Raw genomic sequence first — 18,775 nt, forward strand, 5'->3', positions numbered from 1 at the left:
AGACTGGGAGAAATCTCATTAAAAACTTGTTAAATCTTCTCTTTGCTGCTGCCTCATTTTTAGTACACAAATGTAGCTACACACCCATACACAAAGTGCATATGCTCTTATACAGTATATATGTGAACATTATTTTGATAAGTATGAGCACACATATGCGGCTTGTATTAAATATGTTAAAAACTTGATTAAAGTTGCGTAATCTTGTGGCTTTCCTTGCTCATGTCAATTTTCAATAGATATTCAAACACATTTAAGGTTTTGGAGTACCAATAAATGAAGTGATCCAACATACACTAAAGGGAGGGGGGAAACAACACTCTCAACATAATTTCCTTCACCAACACTCTTGAACACATTTCTATCAGCCTCAGTACTCTTGCTCTCTTCTTGACAGCTCACTTAGCCAGTTTACTGTCCTTCAGTGCAGAGATGTCTGGTAGCCACGGTGGTGGAAGTTTAGGCCCTGTCCTCTTGACTTGGTTGAGGTGGCTGAGGGCGCTGTAGAGCCCAGTTTTCATGCTGCTGTGGAGGCCAGGCTCCTGATGCTGATGCTGCTCTGTGTAACACATTTCTTGGGCAGCTGGGGTACAGTGCTTCTGCTGTTCCAACAAGAGATGAGAGATTCTCACCATCAGACCCAACTTTTAACCCAACTTTTAACTAGAACTTGTTTTACTTTGGCCTTATCTGAAAGGTCACTGTTGAAGTTGATATAATCTTACGGTGAAAAACTAACACACACAAAAAAAAAACCGAAATGTACACCTGAGTGACAAATGTAATTTCCCCGAGGGGATCAATAAAGTATATCTTCTTCTTCTTCTTGGTATAGCATGCATACAACGAGGTACTTGTGCATTGTGTAGGCTGATACCAAGTTTGCTGAGAGACAAATGTAATATAAGGTAAATATATTAGTCTGAATTTATGGTCAGACAGTATTAATCATCCCCACTAATAGTGTCTGTCTCAACATGTTCTGCAATTAGCAATAATCTGCTGCTAATCTCTGTAATGGTGTAATGCATGGTGTACTGTGGTTACATGCATCTTATAAATGTCTAAAGTGAAACACAAGTTGGCAGGCAAATTAACATACAAATAAGCACACTTAAGCAATGAATACAATTAAGCATGACGTATTTCTAGTGGTTTATTCAACTCAACAGACTAAGAATGTTTCATAACTCTCATGTGGGATTTACCCTGTATAGCTCAGCCCTATCTCAGAGTGCCAGTCAGAGGGTAAATCGCTAATATACTAAACCTCTCTGCTCCAATAATGATTCTATTTTCTTTCTTCAATCAAATGAAATGTGGGAGGAGCAGGTGAGGATCGACATATCTGAGTCACACAGTGCAACACAACACCTACTCTCAGCAAAGGACCCCACGGGCCCCACTGACGCCAGTGACTCACAATGATGGCTTACACACAGCAGAGGGCAAAAACTACAGTATTTACCCTGCAGTAACAATCTCGCAAGTACAAAAAATGTGTTCTTGACAAGGGAAATCAAGGTGTCACGGAGGACGTACTTTTGGGGAATCCAAAAGTACGACAGTAGAGGTGATTTCAAATCCAAAGTTTATAATAATCAGTCAGAGTCGCTTCTTGGCCTTTTGGCTAAGATCAAGCGTAGTTTGTGGTGTAGTCCAAAACCAGGTCAACAAAAATCAAGCGGGCATATTAGTCAGGGAGCAGGCAAACAGGCAGCATCCAAAAACAAGCAAAATCAGGACACAGTACTTACAAAACAGGACTGGTGAAAGTAGGACAAATCCCTAACAATCTGGCAGTAAAATGATGGTTAGACACAGCATAATGTTGGATCCTGATTGGAGGGGGCTGCAGCAACACAGGTGACAGGAATGAGTGGATTTAGTGGGAGTCAATTCACAATCCCGAGGACAGGAGGGAAAACTGGAACTGGGGCCATGACAACAGGAATATCAACTATGATCACCATATGAACACTTTGAAATGGCATGTTATAATGCATGTTTTTATTCATTATAAAACAATATCAAAAGATTTATATGATTGTACAATAAAAAGCCTGGATTTACCAATTTGCAGGCAAGAAAACAGGGATGTTTATTCCTCGAGTTCGTCTGGATTCACCGAATATACATCATTATGTATATTCATACTTGCTGATATACTGTGTATACAGGCTGGATAGCAGGAGCAGAAATAGCAACAATAGCTGACAAAGAGAAAAGCTCTTAAAAACTGTCTGGTAGCATTTTGCATAAGCCTAAAATTTCTACATGAAAGTGATTATTTTAATAGGTTTGATGAATGCATTCTAAAACTGCAAGAACAATCACTGTAGACTAATTACTGCCTCATATGTTTCCTAATTTTATTTACATTTCAAAGCAGTTCAGCCGCTTACAATCACATAATCTCGTTTAAAAAAAAATGCAAATGTCATTTTACGGGTGTTATTTTCCTCTAACATATTAATTAATTTATTTATTTATTATTATTATTATTATTCGACTACATTGTAATGTTTTAATTAATTACTGGTAATTACTCATGACAAGTATATATAAGGACATGTACAGACAGTGTACAGCGGGACAGGCTTTCCTTACCCGCAAACACACTCGAAATATAATAATTAAGAGGAAAATAATTTACCATGGTTTTCGAGCTGTCTAGTCAGTCGGTGGGATCGGACCACGCCGATGCCGACGAGGACTCGGTGTGAACGCTTGTTGCCGTGGTGACGTGTGATTCACCGCAGGACTGCGCGTGTAATTGCGCCTGGAGCGCTTCCGTCCTCCCTCGAAGGAAACCAGCGTGAATGCGCATCTCAGGAAATTGCATTTTGTCTACAGATAATAATTAAATAGAAGTTTACCTGCGTGTTCGTTTTAAAAGTGTTAAGACTGGACCTTCATGCTCTTGAAAAAGAGACAACCATTGGTAATGAATTATAAATGAAATTAAATATATATGAATTATAAATTATATATAATTCATCACATATATATATACACACACACATGTATATATATAGTGATTATTGAAATATTTCAGCTGTTTAACCATGTGTCACTATTCTTCATATTATGAGTATTATTTTATTTACTCTTACATATTTAGCTACATTTAGCATTTTTGTAAGTTTTGAATATATTTTTTTAAATTCCAGTAAATGTGGTTGTTGGCAATAGGTCAAAGGCCAGCAGACCTAGTGTTGCTTAGAAACCTTTAACCTCCTAACAGAACAGATATCCCTTGACCTACTTGACCAAAGGAATCTTCAAAATATTGAAGCATAGATATTGGGTTATTGACTCTTCAGTCAGAGGTGGGGGAGGGTTAGGAGATGCAGTTCATTGAGGGTTTTTTTAAATCTACGGTGACGAGTGAAGGTGGCGAGAAGATGATCTGATATGGAGGATGAGTTTTTCTTTATGCTTGTATTTGCAATAAGGGAAGAGAGAGGGCAAAGTGATGTGTTTGAGAATGAGTTTGAGGAAGGAGCCATGGTTGTCTGCAGATTTAGATCAACCTTTTCATAAAAAGAGGACACATGCTGTTTTCCTCTTCGGCCTTGGCTGACTGTATGAATTCATTATGGCTGTAATGGAGCATTCATCCAAAAAGCAACATTGAAACCCTTGGTGCCCTCCTGCCGATCCATCAATTGGGCCTACATTTATTACTTTGACCTTTCCTTTGCAGGGTAGTGACATCAAAGTGGATTCTCCACTCTGTCCTCCTCTGTGAGAAGGTGGGGATGTCATCCTCACAGTTTGAGAAGAAGATTACTGGCCTTTGCTCTTTTTTTTGTCAGTGAAGGGAGACAGAGTCTGGGTCAACATAATTAAAATAAGAATCAATTAAACCATAGCATAGCGAATAAAAACAGGCGTGTAATCTGCATTTCTAACCTTTGAGATATTTGGATGGTAAAAATCACAATCAAAGTATTGAAATACTCATGGTCTCACTATTTTTTTTCAATACAACTTATGTGGAGGTCACCAAGGCTCGCAATGTGGAACCAACAAATGTATTTATTTTCTTTCAATTTTTCTGTTAGAGCTGTAAAGCTATAATGATTTTCAATTTAACTTAGTCTTTGTCATTTTTGTTCCATCAAAAAAAATGCACTTCTGTGTGACACAAAAATGCTTTAAACGGTCAATAAGAGTGTGGGGAAAAAAGTAATGCAGATAGAAAGTGGTTTAATATCAGTATGGGGAGGGTTCACAAATGTTTACATTACCAAAAATAATAACATAAATAGTTTGTTGCTATATCGCGGAATTCATTATTTGCATGTGGTTCCTGGAACACATTAACCACGAGTAACGAGGGCTCACCGTATTAAGTAATAATATAATAAAACAATTTAATTAATTTACTTTGTCATCCAATTCAAAATACATTCCTGTTACACAAATGTGCAAAGACTGTTTTTGCTGTGGTTCCAGTAGACAGTGAGTGAGTTTTGACATTCGAAGGTCAAGGAGGATCAAAACATCAAATAAGAAGTTTGAATTCTTTTTAATTTTATTTTATATATTGATTTAATCCCCGAAGGGAAATTATATATTAAATTATATATATATATATATATATATATATATATATATATATATATATATATATATATATATATATATATATATATATATATATATATATATATATATATATATATATGTGTGTGTGTGTGTGTGTGTGTGTGTCCATGTATATATACTGTATATGTATGTATACATATACTGTATAAGCATGTGTGTATATACACATATATATACACATACATACATACATACATACATATATATATGAATTTTTAAAAATATATATAATTATACCTTTAAAATCAAAAACATAAATATTTTCTTTAAACAAATGTTTTCTTCATAAAATGGTAAAATTACTGACCATTATAAAGTTTATAATTAAACCTACAGGGAAATACTTCTTTGTAAAAAGCAGGTTTCTTGTGTGAGGATAAGCAACATCCTTTGGTTTAAGAAACAAAGGTTGACATCAGTGCTCAGAAGTTTTTTCATTTGTTTACAATTTTAAATAACAATAAACTTTGAACAAAAATGTGTAGTTTTTAAGTTTAGTTTGATGTTAAATTGTATATATCTTTGACAGAATTTGTATGACAGTACTTTTAAATAATGTTCTGAGGCAACATGCCTTCATCAGCAGCCTCTCTCCAGCATTAAGGTGTACAAACTTTGTCTTTCCACCTTCCAAACAACAATCTCTTCCCACAGAATAACAGAACACATCAAATTATATCATATCAACAAGTCAAATTCAGAAATCCAATTACTGATAAGACCACTATATTGATGTGCCTTTTAAAAAAAAGCATGTTATAATCATGTGTAAAGGAGAACAATATGGTTGTACCTGATACGTGTCACACCATGTGGTTTATAACTATAGTCCTATTTTGTAATCATAATTTTATTTGTTGTTGTCTTATATTTTATGAAGGAGTAGTTATGATTAAATAAATAAATGTCTGCAAGAAATTGATATGTCTACTCTCATTTCCATCTAAAAATAAAAATAAGCATTTTTATTGATTTGTTTTCCACTGTCTGCTGTGTATTTGTTACTTACCTCAAAACAGATAAAGCAAACGTTTTTAAAAAAAATCTAAAAGTTCATGCAATAGAGACAATCCAAACAGTAAACTGATGATGCAAAACATTCACAAATTCAAGGAGTCAAGGAGATGTCAGAATTGCCGAATGCTTTACCAGCGCCATCTGGTGTCTCACTGGTCACATGACAGGTGAAGTGGAAGCCGTACCCAATGACAGACTGTTAGACTTCGTCTCAAGCCCAGTGAGTACATCAAATGATAAACTGTCATAGATGTAATTAAAGCTCAGTTCAGGCACTAACCTTCTCCACAGTTACCATCAGTTTTTATTCATCGTCAGCAGGTGGGGGCAGAATTTTATTTCAAGGTTATGAATGAAGATTTCTTTGTAAGATATACATTTGAATTACATTATAGCATGTACCAAAAAATACAGTTTCATCGAGCTTATTATCATTTTATTTATTATAGCATGGTATTATAGTATCTTATTTTTATTCTTGTCTTTTTATGAATCTCTTTACAATTTCTGTATTTTCCACGATGGATGTTTATCATGAACCATTGGTACATGTTTATCATGTATCATTGCTATCACAGCAGTGACTAAAATACTTGTATGCATGAAACAATGATTCATGATAAACATCCATTGTGCAAAGTACAGAAATTGTAAAGAGATTCATAATAAGAATAAGAATGTTATTTATTGCTCGGGTTTTTTCTCTGTGTGGGAAGTTTTTGGCCCCTTTTGTGTGATTCAGTGATTTTATTTTATTTTATTTTATTTTATTTTATTTTATTTTATTTTATTTTATTTTATTTTATTTTATTTTATTTTATTTTATTTTAATATGCCGCCATAAGCGGAACTAGCGGCAGACGAATGAATGAATGAATGGTGACAACTGTAAGCATGCGCGGTGGCCAAACGGAAGTTGACGTTTCCCTGGTTACACTTCCACCAGCTTTGATCGTGGTGCGGTGTCCCGTGCATTCGGGTGTAGCATTATCAGTACGGGTACCTACCGGTTATCAGCATACCATGAATTAAACCAGACAACAGCCACGTGTTGACAAAACCTTCCATACCGGTGATGTAGTTATAACGGTAGGCTAAGACGCTTAATAGCTAAACTAGCTTACGCCGAACCAGACGAGCATTAGGCAGCGATGAACGCATTACCACGAAACTAAATCCTTTTTTTTTTTTTTTTTTTAAAAAGCTCGGTTTTAATTTATTGCGTTTAGTTTCACCGTTTTCAGAATGACAACTCAGGACTGTAGGACTCTGGCTTACACGAAAAGCCCGAAAACATCGAAAAGAACAACATTTCAGGTAACCGGATTGTGTAATCGGAACAATAAAAGAAGTAAGAGAATCAGAAAAGAGGAATGAATCTCCAAAGTTCCCGTGAAGTGTTAAGTCATTCTGAATTTGTGTTGTTGTAGGACGAACTTGAGGCTGCTGTCTCTGCCAGGGCAAGTAAAACCACCACAGATCAATACTCAGATGGATTCACAGAGGATGAAGATGGTAAGGCAGGACCTTGCATAACTGCATTACATAACTATGTATATAACAATGATTCATGAAAATCATGATTCAGAAAAAGCAAAAAATAAATGCTGGTCCAGTCACTGATCTTGGGGTTAGATTGTTTTGTTGTTGATGAAGTATGTACATATATGTTTACCTATATATTTCTACATTTCACAGATTTTCTAAATAAACTCCTCAATTTAAGAAAAAAGAAGGCCAGTAAATTCAAGGCTGAGAGGAGTAAAAATAAAGTCTACGACTTTCAGATTTCAGATGATGAAGACAAACCTGGCAGAACGAAAAGAGTTTCGTTTATGAAAACCCAAAGAATCATCCCTCCCTCAGATGACACCACAACATCAGATTCACATGAAAACAAGCCTCCTGACCCGTCTATCTCTCTGCATACTGATGAGAGTGACTGCTTTTCTTCACAAAACTCCAAGGATGATGCACAATTTGAAAAGAACTATGAAGAGCCTGCTGATCTTCATACTGCAAGATGGGGTGCACGTGAATCTCTCTCATACCAAACAGAGGACGCTACAATGGATATGCCTTCACCAAGTGACAACAACGTGATGGAAGCTCCACATTCTGGGGAGAAGAGACACTATTTTCAGGAAGAATGTTGTCAGACTCCACTTTTATCAGCAGCTGACCTCAAAGACATGTCCTCAGCAGGTTCTGTTTACAGTGTTTCGTTGACAAGTAATAAAGGGTACATTTTACGTTATTTACCAACTATTATTATTCAGGTAGGGCTCCTGAGAAGGAGCTACCAAGGCCAAAACCGAGGCAAAGAACTCTTGGATTGACGAGTCACGACATGAACCAAGAAGATGGGAAATCTCAAGATCTTGCCAGACTTCAGACGTCTTCTGCATCTATTGACGTACCTAGCAACATTTCAAAAAGGAATTCCAGTCCAAATGTGTGTTACACTGCTTGTTTTTTCATCATTTTTAAAGGCAGATTACATCTTTCAATTGTTTTTGTCTAATGTTATTTTATCATTTAGCTAACAGAAGGAGAGGAGGTACTTCCAGGTAACCTTAGCAAATCTTCAAGCGAGAGTGAACAGTTGCAGTTTTTCACAAAGTCCACAGCTGACTCTGCATCCAGAGGTAATACACACTATGTTCAGCACCATAACCTTGTTTTCTGTTTATTATTAACGCCATGATCTTTTTATTATTTAATGTATTGTTTTAGATGGCTTAATTTTTGATGACAGTAAAAGAAAGTACTCCACATCATTTGATGACTTAAATGTAAGTCATTCATTATTTGATGTATTTATGGTTGTCTCATGTTTGATATGTTCTGCCTCCTTTTATGTTCATTTTCAAACTCAGTGACCGTTTTACTGTTTTCAGCCAAATGTAGTCAATGGCTCAGATCAACTCTCTTATGGCCATGAAAATATATGTGACACCAGGTAAGTAAATTATCTACTGCAGCTAACATGCCTGCATATTTATGGATAAGAATGATAGAAGTCTGACTGGATATTATTTCACATATTGGAATATCAAGTTCTCACTCTAAGACTTCCAAGAAATCTGCGTGCTCCAGAAAAGTGGAATCAAGATATCTGGGCTCTCTCAAAGTTCTGGATGGTGAAATCTGCCAGCATGAAACACAAACAGCAAACTCATTCAGAGCTGCCATATATCAGGTCAGTGTGAGAATGAACATGTGTTGTTTTTGTTCTTCTTTTATACTATAGGATATAAAACATTCAGTGGTTTTACTGTGTCCTGCATGTTATGGCAAACAATGTATGCATCAGGGTAGTTGTCCTACACACTATGTAGAGCATTAAGAATGTCTTCCTCACTACATTATTCTACATGTCTATCATCAAATAGAATGAGGGCAAGAAAGAACCGATTTGGATTTGAAATATAGATTTGAAATATACCTTTTCAACAATAATTCAATTAAATAGAGAAGCCTTGAACAGTGTCATATTGCAGTTTAACAGAGTAAAAAAGTAAACACCACAACACACGACAGCTGGAGGTATTGACAGTGAATGAATGAATGAAACGTCAATACCAAATTGTTGTGTGGTACAACAATTTCCTGTTGGATGTGGCTTAGTTTAAAATTGAATTTTATTTGAATAGATTTTGTTTGTACACACTACATTCCACCACTGGTGTTTATCAATCATTACAGTCATTTGAAGGTATCAATCACGCTTATCTTCTCCTCGTCTCTTTGTTGTCCTAAAAGAACTGGCTTCAAAAGCATAAGGAAAAGTTAAGAGAGAACATGCTGCTGAAGAAGAAGGAAGAAATACTAAAGGAATCTAAAAAAAAGGTACATTTTCCTTTTTTTTAATCAATTGGGACTACAGATCAAACTGACCAAACTTATCCAGAACATTATTAAAGAAACACAGGTTATGTTCATGCTGGCTGCTTTCTAGGAAGAAGAAGTTAAGAGGGAAGCTGCTGCTGCAGCATTTGAGGCATGGAAAGAAAAGAAAACTGAAAATCTCAAAGTGAAAGCCAAAGAGAAGCAAGATAATATCAGAAAAGAGCAAAGGAGGATTGAAGAGAAAGAACAGAAAAGACAATCTGCTAAACAGGTATGGTAGCTGTTCATTGTACAACAACAGATCTAAAAAGCCATTTTGTGGGAAAGTATATGTTTAATGTGAAAATTACAGGTGTTTGAACAATGGAAACATCAGCATGATCAACAAAGCAAAGAGAAGTACAGAAAACAAAGAGAAGCTGAAAATGAACTGTTGTTAAAAAAGCAAGAAAAAGAGGATGAACGAAAAAGACAGAGCAAATCTGCCTTTTCTAACTGGTGAGTGTGCAGTTTAACTTTTGGTTATTATTTACATATTTAAAGAGTGATAAAACATGATCTGCCTGTGCACTAACCTCTACAAATGCAAAATGTCATGTTTACTTGTGCATTTGTAGATTAAATACTGTCTTTTCCATGGCTGGTATGGTAGGATTGTACTGTATTTCAATATTGAGATATTTATAATGAAAATAAGTGGTGGTGCATTTCAAATACTGCAGACGCTCAACAGTGTTGTCCAAATGATGTGTCACTAGATGGCAGCAAAAGCCAGCTGTGAAGCTATGTTTTATCTGCAAAGGATAAAAACTTTTTGTGAGCCAGTGGAGTTTTCCACATATTAACCTAGTCAGTATTTGGAACATCCTATCAGCGTGTGTGTGCACATGTGTGTGTGTGCTTGTGTGTGTGTCGAGAAAGAGAGACAGAGGCAGTAGGAGCATGACAAGTATTTCCCATCTAATACAAAGGTATGAAAAGAAGACAGATGGTCTCCATGAAAAAGTCACGATGGAGCTTAAGGCAGTTAAAAATAAGGCAGAAGAGGAACAATACATGAAAGAAGAAAGAGATCTGATGGCTTTGGAGGTGTATGAAAAGTGGCTAGTAAGTACAATTAATTGCTTGTGATATCAGTGATTAGTGGCAGCAAAGTTCTGTTTTATTTGGGGGGGGGGGGTTCAGTAAAGGCAACAAGAAGAGTTGATTTCTTGTGATATACTTTGTCTAACAGGCACGGAAAGATCGACAAGGGAGAAGACAGCAAGAAGCGAGGAGAATACAAGCAATACTCAGTCCACCTCCACCTTGGAGCCCACCTAATAAAATAACACCATTTGGAAAGTAACATTTAAAAGTAACATAATAACCTGAAAATGTCTGGTGTCTGTGTGTTACATTTGAAGTACATTTGAATAGTTTTATGCTGCTTGATTTACTTTTTTTGGGACAGTTTACATTAGCAACTTCGTTTTGTGAGAATAAAATTCTATTTGAGTAAATGCTGGCAATGATGTTAAATTTATGTGCTTATGTGACATTTTCATGTTTACTTGCAAAAACTTGTGTGGCCTTACATTATTCTCTAATAAACTAGTAATTAGTGATCGAATTAATATTGATGTGAAAGGCTGTTGGTTTGTTTTATCTTAGGTTCAAAAACTTCACACAAAAAAGTAACCTGATACGTAAGTATTTTATTTTAAACATATGTTTGTTTGTCTGATTTGTTCGTTTTCCCTACGTGTTTTTTTCTCTTTTTATTCATTTTCACTTTTTTCATTTTCCATGATCCAAAACATATACTTAGAGTGTAAGAAGTAGTTATAAATGTGATGCACTGAAGTGAAAAATCTACATTTCTTTTTAAGTGTCCTTGTACCCACAATAAGAGTGACACTGGACAAATTTATGCAGTGAGAATGATCTTGAATTTACAACTCAAACACACTGGAACCCAGATGTCTTATAATGAATGAATGCTGTTGTGAAATTTGGTTATGACTGCACTGAGGGCTCCTCCTACTCTATTGTTGTATAAAAGACTCCCTAACAGTGCTGGGAAACTCTTCTGATTCTACAATCCATGCTAGTGCTGTCTGACTACTAAAAGCTGCATATTGAAAGGTAAGACATATTTATCTATAAACAGTAGTCCTACTTTCCATACTAAAGCCAGTTTTGAGAGACAATATAACAAATTCAAAGTCAAATATTTTACCAAAAATTTTGTTTCCCTTAGACAGGAATCATTCTACAGCAGTGTGTGTTTTTAATCCATTTAGTCAATATACATGACATGATGACATGCGCCTTAAAGAATCTACTACATTGACTGTGCATGTGCAGTTTGTATTATTTAAAAATAATAGATGTTCTTTGTTATTAAGTTTTATTTAAATCTCAATTTAATCACTTATAACAACAGAGACATTGAAGCCCTTCGAAACGTCTGTGTATGTGATTAAGCGCGTTACAAATAAAAGCCGACTGATGATTGATTGACATGTCAAATGCTACACTAAATAATAAGCACCATAAATTCTTCGGGTGACACAGTTGAATTATGGCACAATCAGTAGTTTGTGTGTGGCCCCCGTCAGAGTTAATAAAGGAGCAGTAATGCTTCTCATAGACAGATTAAAAATTCCAATGATGTCCTTTGGGATGGCAACCCACCCTGCAGTCAGAGCTGCTGAGTCAGCAGAGGATGTTCACCCTGTTGTGCTCACTCACTTGATGTGTTCATTCGTACAAAAAACGAATAAAAACTGGTTTAGGCGTTTTTGCATAAGCTTCCTTGTGTAAGCTTAGACAAAGTTTTTTGTGATCCTCTGACATCACAGTACTAAGACAATATAAGAATAGTTACGTGTTTGGTAACATTCCATCAAGGATAATTTTGACTTCCCTTTATAGGCATGTACAGTAATTAGCAACAGCCGTATTTAACCAAAACAGAGCACACTGAAAACTTAACCCTCATAATATGACTTCTTTCCCACAGGATTTGCAATTACATTCAGTTAAAAAAGAATTTGAATTTCCTGATTCTACCCCTTTGTCCACACACTCAGAAACTAAATGGATTCTTCTTCCATACAATTTGACAAACCCCTCAACATGGTTTGATAAAAATCTGTACGGTAGTTTAGAGTTAATTCACAGAAATCATGATAAGACCAGGAATGTCAAAGTAAGTGAAATTGTGTGTGTGTGTGTGTGTGTGTGTGTGTGTGTGTGTGTGTGTGTGTGTGTGTGTGTGTGTGTGTGTGTGTGTGTGTGTGTGTGTGTGTGTGTGTGTGTGTGTGTGTGTGTGTGTGTGTGTGTGTGTGTGTCCACCCCGCCTTCAGCATCAGCATGCCAATGGAATGATCCGGGTCATGTTGCCCCACCCGTGGTATTCATTCAACATGTCCTGGATGAGTGAGACTGTATACCAGCTTCTTGCAGATGACCTTCCCTTTTTTCTTTTCTTTTTTTGTGGGGGTGGGGTATTAAAGACCAATATTATTCATAAAAATCGATAGATAGATAGATAGATAGATAGATAGATAGATAGATAGATAGATAGATAGATAGATAGATAGATAGAGATATACAACCACATTAAAATAAAAACATATTTTCCCTTAAATTAATCACTAGTTACATTTACCTGTGATTTACTTACAATTCACTCACGATATTCTATATTTTTTTCCACACTTCGTCTATTTTGACGGAAGCAAAGAATGAAGTTGGTGCTTTTACTTTGAAAATATTATAGCGGAAGTGTCTCCCCCACAGCGTAACAGAGAAGGTGGAGGTATCCCATCTCTGTTTTAATTAGACCACGGAAGCCTTAGACTAAAGAAAAGGTGAGTGTGTGCGTCGATCAGTGATGTATTAGTTTGTTAAAATAGCCTTTTGAGAAGAGTTGCTCTGTCTGAAGCTACGGTAATCACGATGAGATACTTTTAAAGGAGGAAACAGAATTTGTTCATTCCTGAAGTTCACAGTGTCGAGGTGGCAAGCTAAAGCAGGACTGTATTAGCTAAGGTTTGCTGGCTAGTAATTCAGAAGGATTGGCCATTGATTTGTTGTGATTGGTTTCGTCTGCTCATGAAGACATAACGCAGATCGTGGCGTAAATGCGTCGTCTTTCCACACACAGTCACGTTGGATTTGTGGCAGTGCTAATGTGATCTAGGAGTAGGTAAGTTGTGAAAAGATGATTGGTGGTGTTCGCTAGACGTGGCAGAGTTTCCATGAATGACTCCTTGTTCTCCACCAGCCTGCAGTGGTTCGACTGGGACTGACGAATCGAGTGATACGTGTGGAGCCTCCAATGATGCAATTAATCCAATAACGAGCTGATTCAAATTAATTTATTTATATAGATAAATGTTTTAACTGTCTTCCAAGCTCAAGGTTTTAGGAATTTGTTAAGCCATGTCAACTAATTGTTGATTATTCAAAATAAGATCCTTACTGTTCAACACAAATCTCAGCTGATGAGTTTTAGGTTCCCTTGAAACAGTTTCACCATGAAAAAAAAACTGAACACTATAAAACATTACAAGTTTTACACTTTTTGTTTTCTGGGTTACAGTTCTTCATTTAGTTTTAGTATTGTCTCATGATTCATGTTTTTTTTTTTTTTTTAACTTGCTCTTTCACTCTACTTTCACAGATGTTTCAGATAAAGAGGATCTGTTGCATTGGTGCTGGGTATGTCGGAGGCCCAACATGTAGTGTTATCGCTAACATGTGTCCAGAGATTGTAGTGACTGTTGTGGACATCAACGAGTCTCGCATCAAAGCCTGGAACTCGGATACTCTGCCCATATATGAGGTATCATATCTGTGTCTCAAAGAATGTGTGTGTGTGTGTGTGTGGGGGGGGGGTTGTGAATTGAATTTAATAGTGATGAAACAATGGATGGCAACGCAACTGCAAATGTAGTCAATTCCAGACCATTAAGTGTTGCAACCTCCCTACGTCAAACATAACCACAGGGTATTACATCATCATGACTAGTGTAGAGAGCAGTTGGCAGCCAATAACGGAGAACTAACTTCACATGTCTAACTGTGCCCTGTTCGTATTACACATTCACTGACTCCCTGTCCCTGTCTCATTTCCTGTCTCTTTCCACCCAGCCGGGTTTGAAAGAGGTGGTTGAATCATGCAGAGGGAGAAATTTGTTTTTCTCCACAGACATAGATTCAGCCATCAGGGATGCAGACCTTGTTTTCATCTCTGTAAGTACATCAGCCCCTGCGTCTGCACATGTTGAAACAGATATTCTGTTGTTTGACCAGTGAAACAGAAAAGGCAATGACACATCAATTGAATTTTACTTCCTCCTTAGGTGAACACCCCAACCAAGACTTATGGGATGGGGAAGGGTCGTGCAGCCGACTTGAAGTTCATTGAAGCTTGTGCTCGGCGGATTGTAGAAGTTTCTGATGGCTACAAGATTGTCACAGAGAAGAGCACTGTACCCGTCCGAGCTGCTGAGAGTATTAGACGGATATTTGATGCCAACACCAAACCCAGCCTCAACCTACAGGTGTGTAGTCGAGCATTGAGGATCGTCCTGTCGTCTTTAGTTCTTCAAGCTGCTAAAGTTGTGTCATTGCTTCAGGTTCTGTCCAATCCAGAGTTCCTGGCAGAGGGGACAGCAGTGAAGGACCTGAAGGAGCCAGACCGTGTCCTCATCGGTGGTGATGAAACAGCTGAAGGTCAAAGGGCAATCAGAGCACTGTGTGCAGTTTATGAGCACTGGGTCCCCAAATCTCGAATCATCACCACCAACACCTGGTCATCTGAACTTTCCAAACTGGTGAGTATAGGGCTGCGGCTAATGACATTTTTTTTATGTTTCTTTCTATTTCTCAATGCTGGATGCATTTTATTTAATTATTTTTGTCAATAAAACATAAGAATATATTCAAATTTGCTTATATAATGTCTCAGAGGGGCAAGGAGATATGGGTGGAACTGAAGGCACGCTGCTGTTAGATATATGGGATGCACATTCTCTTGACTGACTGAGCTTAGATGTACCCCATATTTCTGTTAATATTAAAATAATAATGCCTTAATCTTTACCAAAGATTCATGAAAACTACTAACGGTTGCTGGACGTGAACCAGGTGTGAATGTATTTGTGTGATTTAAGAAAACAGAAAGCTACAGTAATTTCTATGTGTTTCTTTGAATGGTCTGTACTCTGCTTTTAGCTCTACAGTCTAAACCAGGGGTGTCAAATTCATTTTCACCAAAGGCCACATCAGCATAATGGTTGTCCTCAAAGAGCCAGATGTAACTAATAAATGTAACTGAATGTAACTCAATGTAATATAAAATAAATGTAACTACTCCCTAATGTTAAGTAACCCTGAATTTATTACTTATTCAAGTTACAAACATTACAGTTACACAGAAAAAATATGTTTGCTTGTTTCTCTGTTGCAACATAAATTCTTTTAATTTGTCGGGTTATGAAACCAACAAAACTGCATCAATCAAGGATCATAACTATCCAAGAGAATAAATACTTTATTAATCCCGGAGGAAATTGTACAGAAATATAACATCAAGCAAGTTATGACATTAACTTTGCTCAAAACCTTTTTGTCAAAGTTAAAATGGGCTTAATTAGTGCATTATGGGAAATGTAGTTTATGGTCAAAGCACACTTTGGACCTATTCATTTTCAGACACTGACCTTTTATGCTCTCGCGGGTCACATAAAATGATGTGGCAGGCCACGTTTGGCCCCCAGGCCTTGAGTTTGATACATGTGATCCAAACCAAGTTGGTTTGTGTTTTGTAGGCAGCCAATGCATTCCTTGCACAACGAATTAGCAGCATAAACAGTATCAGTGCTCTGTGTGAGGCCACTGGGGCTGATGTGGAGGAGGTTGCCAAGGCTATTGGTATGGACCACAGAATAGGCAAAGAGTTTCTTAAAGCCAGTATAGGTAAGAAACATACCAAACACGGTTATTTTGTGTGTGTGTGTGTGTGTGTGTGTGTGTGTGTGTGTGTGTGTGTGTGTGTGTGTGTGTGTACACCATTTATATGAGCTAAATGCAGATGAAGTGTTGTTTACTGTGCCTGCGTCTTTGACATTCTGGTCAGGTTTTGGTGGAAGCTGTTTCCAAAAGGATGTCCTGAATTTGGTGTACCTGTGCGAGGCCCTGAACTTACCTGAGGTAGCCTCCTATTGGCAGCAGGTGAGACACTATTGAAACTAATAGTTGTTTTTTTATTATGACAAAGGCAACTGGAAGCTGTCTCCACTCTATTCCCCTCACTTTCTCTTTATCACTTCCACAGGTGATAGACATGAATGAATACCAAAGGCGGAGGTTTGCCTGCAGGATTATTGACTGCCTCTTTAACACTGTTACTGGCAAAAAGATTGCTCTGCTGGGTTTCTCCTTCAAAAAAGACACAGGTGACACAAGGTTGGTTTTATTTCATGTTGTTTTCTCCCAACTTTTTTCATTTACCACCTCTTAATCCTCAAGTCTTTGGTTTTTTCTCCCAGCTGCTCGGTTACTCAGTAGCATTGCTTGTAAAAGATGCCTCAAAAGCTTTTTTGTGTGCACCATTTGTAAATACAAAACACACAGCATAATTACTTATTCTATATAACTGCCTGCCAACATCCTATGGTTAACTACAGCCTTGATCAGAGTTCATTTTTTTGTGTTTAACTCCAGGGAGTCATCCAGCATCTACATCTCTAAGTACCTGATGGATGAGGGAGCCAAACTGTTCATCTACGACCCCAAAGTTGTAAAGGAACAAATCATGCATGACCTCTCCCAGCCCAGTATCTCCGAAGACAACCCAGAAAGAGGTCTGTAAAGCTTAAAAAGTCACCTATTAGTATTTTTGTTCACCATTTGCCCTTGTTACGTAGGCAGCACAGAGTTTATTGGAAACAATTGGAGTTAGGGAATAATACAATAAGGACAGGGGTCTCAAGTTTTGATGACATGGTCAGTCTTCTAAATTTCAAGGCAAGTTAATGACTGCCCTGAAGAGAAGTTATCCATGTTGGAGATGTTCACTCATGACATTCTGAAACTTAAAATCAGTGTAATTGAACTACTGTAGTTTTTTCTTAGAATTTACCCCTGTATAGTGTGAAATGGGGGTCTCAGCACAATATTTCATCTGAATGCCTATCTGTGATGATCCCTCGATAAGACCAAACTCCTCATTCATTAATGAAAGAATTATTTTGTTTTTTTCTTAGTATCAGAGCTGGTCACTGTTACCTCAGACCCGTACGAAGCATGCCAGAGTGCACATGCATTGGTCATCTGCACTGAGTGGGACATGTTCAAGGTCACAAGCCCACATTTTTTAAATCAACTATCTTTTATTTTCAATAAACACAAGTCATCAATGCTCGTGCTTTAATTCCAACATAGGAACTGGACTATGAAAAGATTTACAAGAAGATGCTGAAGCCAGCCTTTATATTTGATGGTCGCCGGGTTCTTGACCACCTCCACCCACAACTACAGAACATTGGCTTCCAGGTGACCGAACAGGAAAGATGCAACAAAACTAAAATGACATCAAAATGAACATGTGGCGTTTAGAAACTAGGCAGGTAATTTGATGACTGCTCCTGACCTATTTTGCTACTTTTTTCTGCAGATTGAGACTATCGGTAAGAAAGTGATTGCAACACGAATGCCCTTCACCCCGGCTGCAGTGTGTCCTCGTATCCCTGCAACTGAACCTCCCATCAAGAAAGCCAAAGTCTAAAACTTACTTCATCCACACACAATGCAGCACATTCCTCTCCCAGCCTTTTTATTGCTGGTGAAACATTTGACCCCCTCCTGCAGTTGGTACATACCTAATGATCAAAAGGGTGACTCCCTTGTTGGTTGAGTGAGGGGGAGAAGTTGGACCTTCAGTCCTAAATCATGAGAATGTGATCCATGAATGTTTGAATGAATTGTAGCATTTGTGAGCCAAATATTTTAGATAGAATCACACATGCACCCTCTCTAGTCTATTCCAAATTACAGCTTTTAGCATACATGCAGTTTCCCACAGTATATCCTATATAATCAACTTGTTGCTAAATTTGATACTATTTTTTAAGAATATTTTTTATAAAATCATGTTTATTAAGTAGTATTAGTCCTGTGCTGTCAATGCAATAAAATGTGATACATCCCTCCACTTGTGCCTGTTGACCAAATCAATAATAAAAAATCATACCAGCGAATCTTCTTCAGTTTTTTTTAATTTAATGTACAT

General features: G+C 37.1%; 2 protein-coding genes across 3 annotated transcripts; both read left to right on the top strand.

Annotated features, from left to right (window-relative positions):
- Window positions 1-6,494: 6,494 nt before the first annotated feature.
- map9 (microtubule-associated protein 9) lies at window positions 6,495-11,545 on the top strand. The gene is made up of 14 exons (XM_068321706.1): window positions 6,495-6,951; window positions 7,065-7,149; window positions 7,333-7,839; window positions 7,914-8,089; window positions 8,177-8,282; window positions 8,371-8,429; window positions 8,535-8,596; window positions 8,695-8,836; window positions 9,400-9,486; window positions 9,596-9,757; window positions 9,839-9,984; window positions 10,458-10,593; window positions 10,721-11,174; window positions 11,531-11,545. Exons 1-13 carry the CDS (start codon window positions 6,880-6,882, stop codon window positions 10,832-10,834), a joined length of 1,854 nt encoding a protein of 617 aa, XP_068177807.1. The 5' UTR covers window positions 6,495-6,879; the 3' UTR covers window positions 10,835-11,174; window positions 11,531-11,545.
- On the top strand, window positions 11,539-18,697 carry ugdh (UDP-glucose 6-dehydrogenase). 2 transcript variants are annotated; one of them, XM_068321707.1, is made up of 12 exons: window positions 11,539-11,613; window positions 14,162-14,323; window positions 14,632-14,733; window positions 14,844-15,044; window positions 15,120-15,317; window positions 16,314-16,461; window positions 16,622-16,716; window positions 16,820-16,950; window positions 17,209-17,348; window positions 17,751-17,842; window positions 17,929-18,039; window positions 18,161-18,697. In XM_068321707.1, the coding sequence occupies exons 2-12, from the start codon at window positions 14,162-14,164 to the stop codon at window positions 18,269-18,271; spliced, it is 1,491 nt and encodes a 496-aa protein (XP_068177808.1). In that variant the 5' UTR covers window positions 11,539-11,613; the 3' UTR covers window positions 18,272-18,697. The 2 variants fall into 2 exon arrangements, with proteins under 2 accessions (XP_068177808.1, XP_068177809.1); XM_068321708.1 differs by lacking the exon at window positions 11,539-11,613 and adding an exon at window positions 13,094-13,346.
- Window positions 18,698-18,775: the final 78 nt, after the last annotated feature.

Source organism: Antennarius striatus, chromosome 8 (assembly GCF_040054535.1).
Source record: "Antennarius striatus isolate MH-2024 chromosome 8, ASM4005453v1, whole genome shotgun sequence".
NCBI classification, from domain to species: Eukaryota; Metazoa; Chordata; class Actinopteri; order Lophiiformes; family Antennariidae; genus Antennarius; species Antennarius striatus.

Bases quoted from the DNA above. Each gene is read 5' to 3' on its own strand.
- map9 (XM_068321706.1), top strand. From the start codon at position 6,880: ATGACAACTCAGGACTGTAGGACTCTGGCTTACACGAAAAGCCCGAAA. The intron at 7,840-7,913 runs GTTCTGTTTACA...ATTATTATTCAG, and splicing joins CAAAGACATGTCCTCAGCAG to GTAGGGCTCCTGAGAAGGAG. The intron at 9,758-9,838 runs GTATGGTAGCTG...TGAAAATTACAG, and splicing joins AAAGACAATCTGCTAAACAG to GTGTTTGAACAATGGAAACA.
- ugdh (XM_068321707.1), top strand. From the start codon at position 14,162: ATGTTTCAGATAAAGAGGATCTGTTGCATTGGTGCTGGGTATGTCGGA. The intron at 15,045-15,119 runs GTGTGTAGTCGA...TCATTGCTTCAG, and splicing joins AACCCAGCCTCAACCTACAG to GTTCTGTCCAATCCAGAGTT. The intron at 17,843-17,928 runs GTCACAAGCCCA...ATTCCAACATAG, and splicing joins CTGAGTGGGACATGTTCAAG to GAACTGGACTATGAAAAGAT.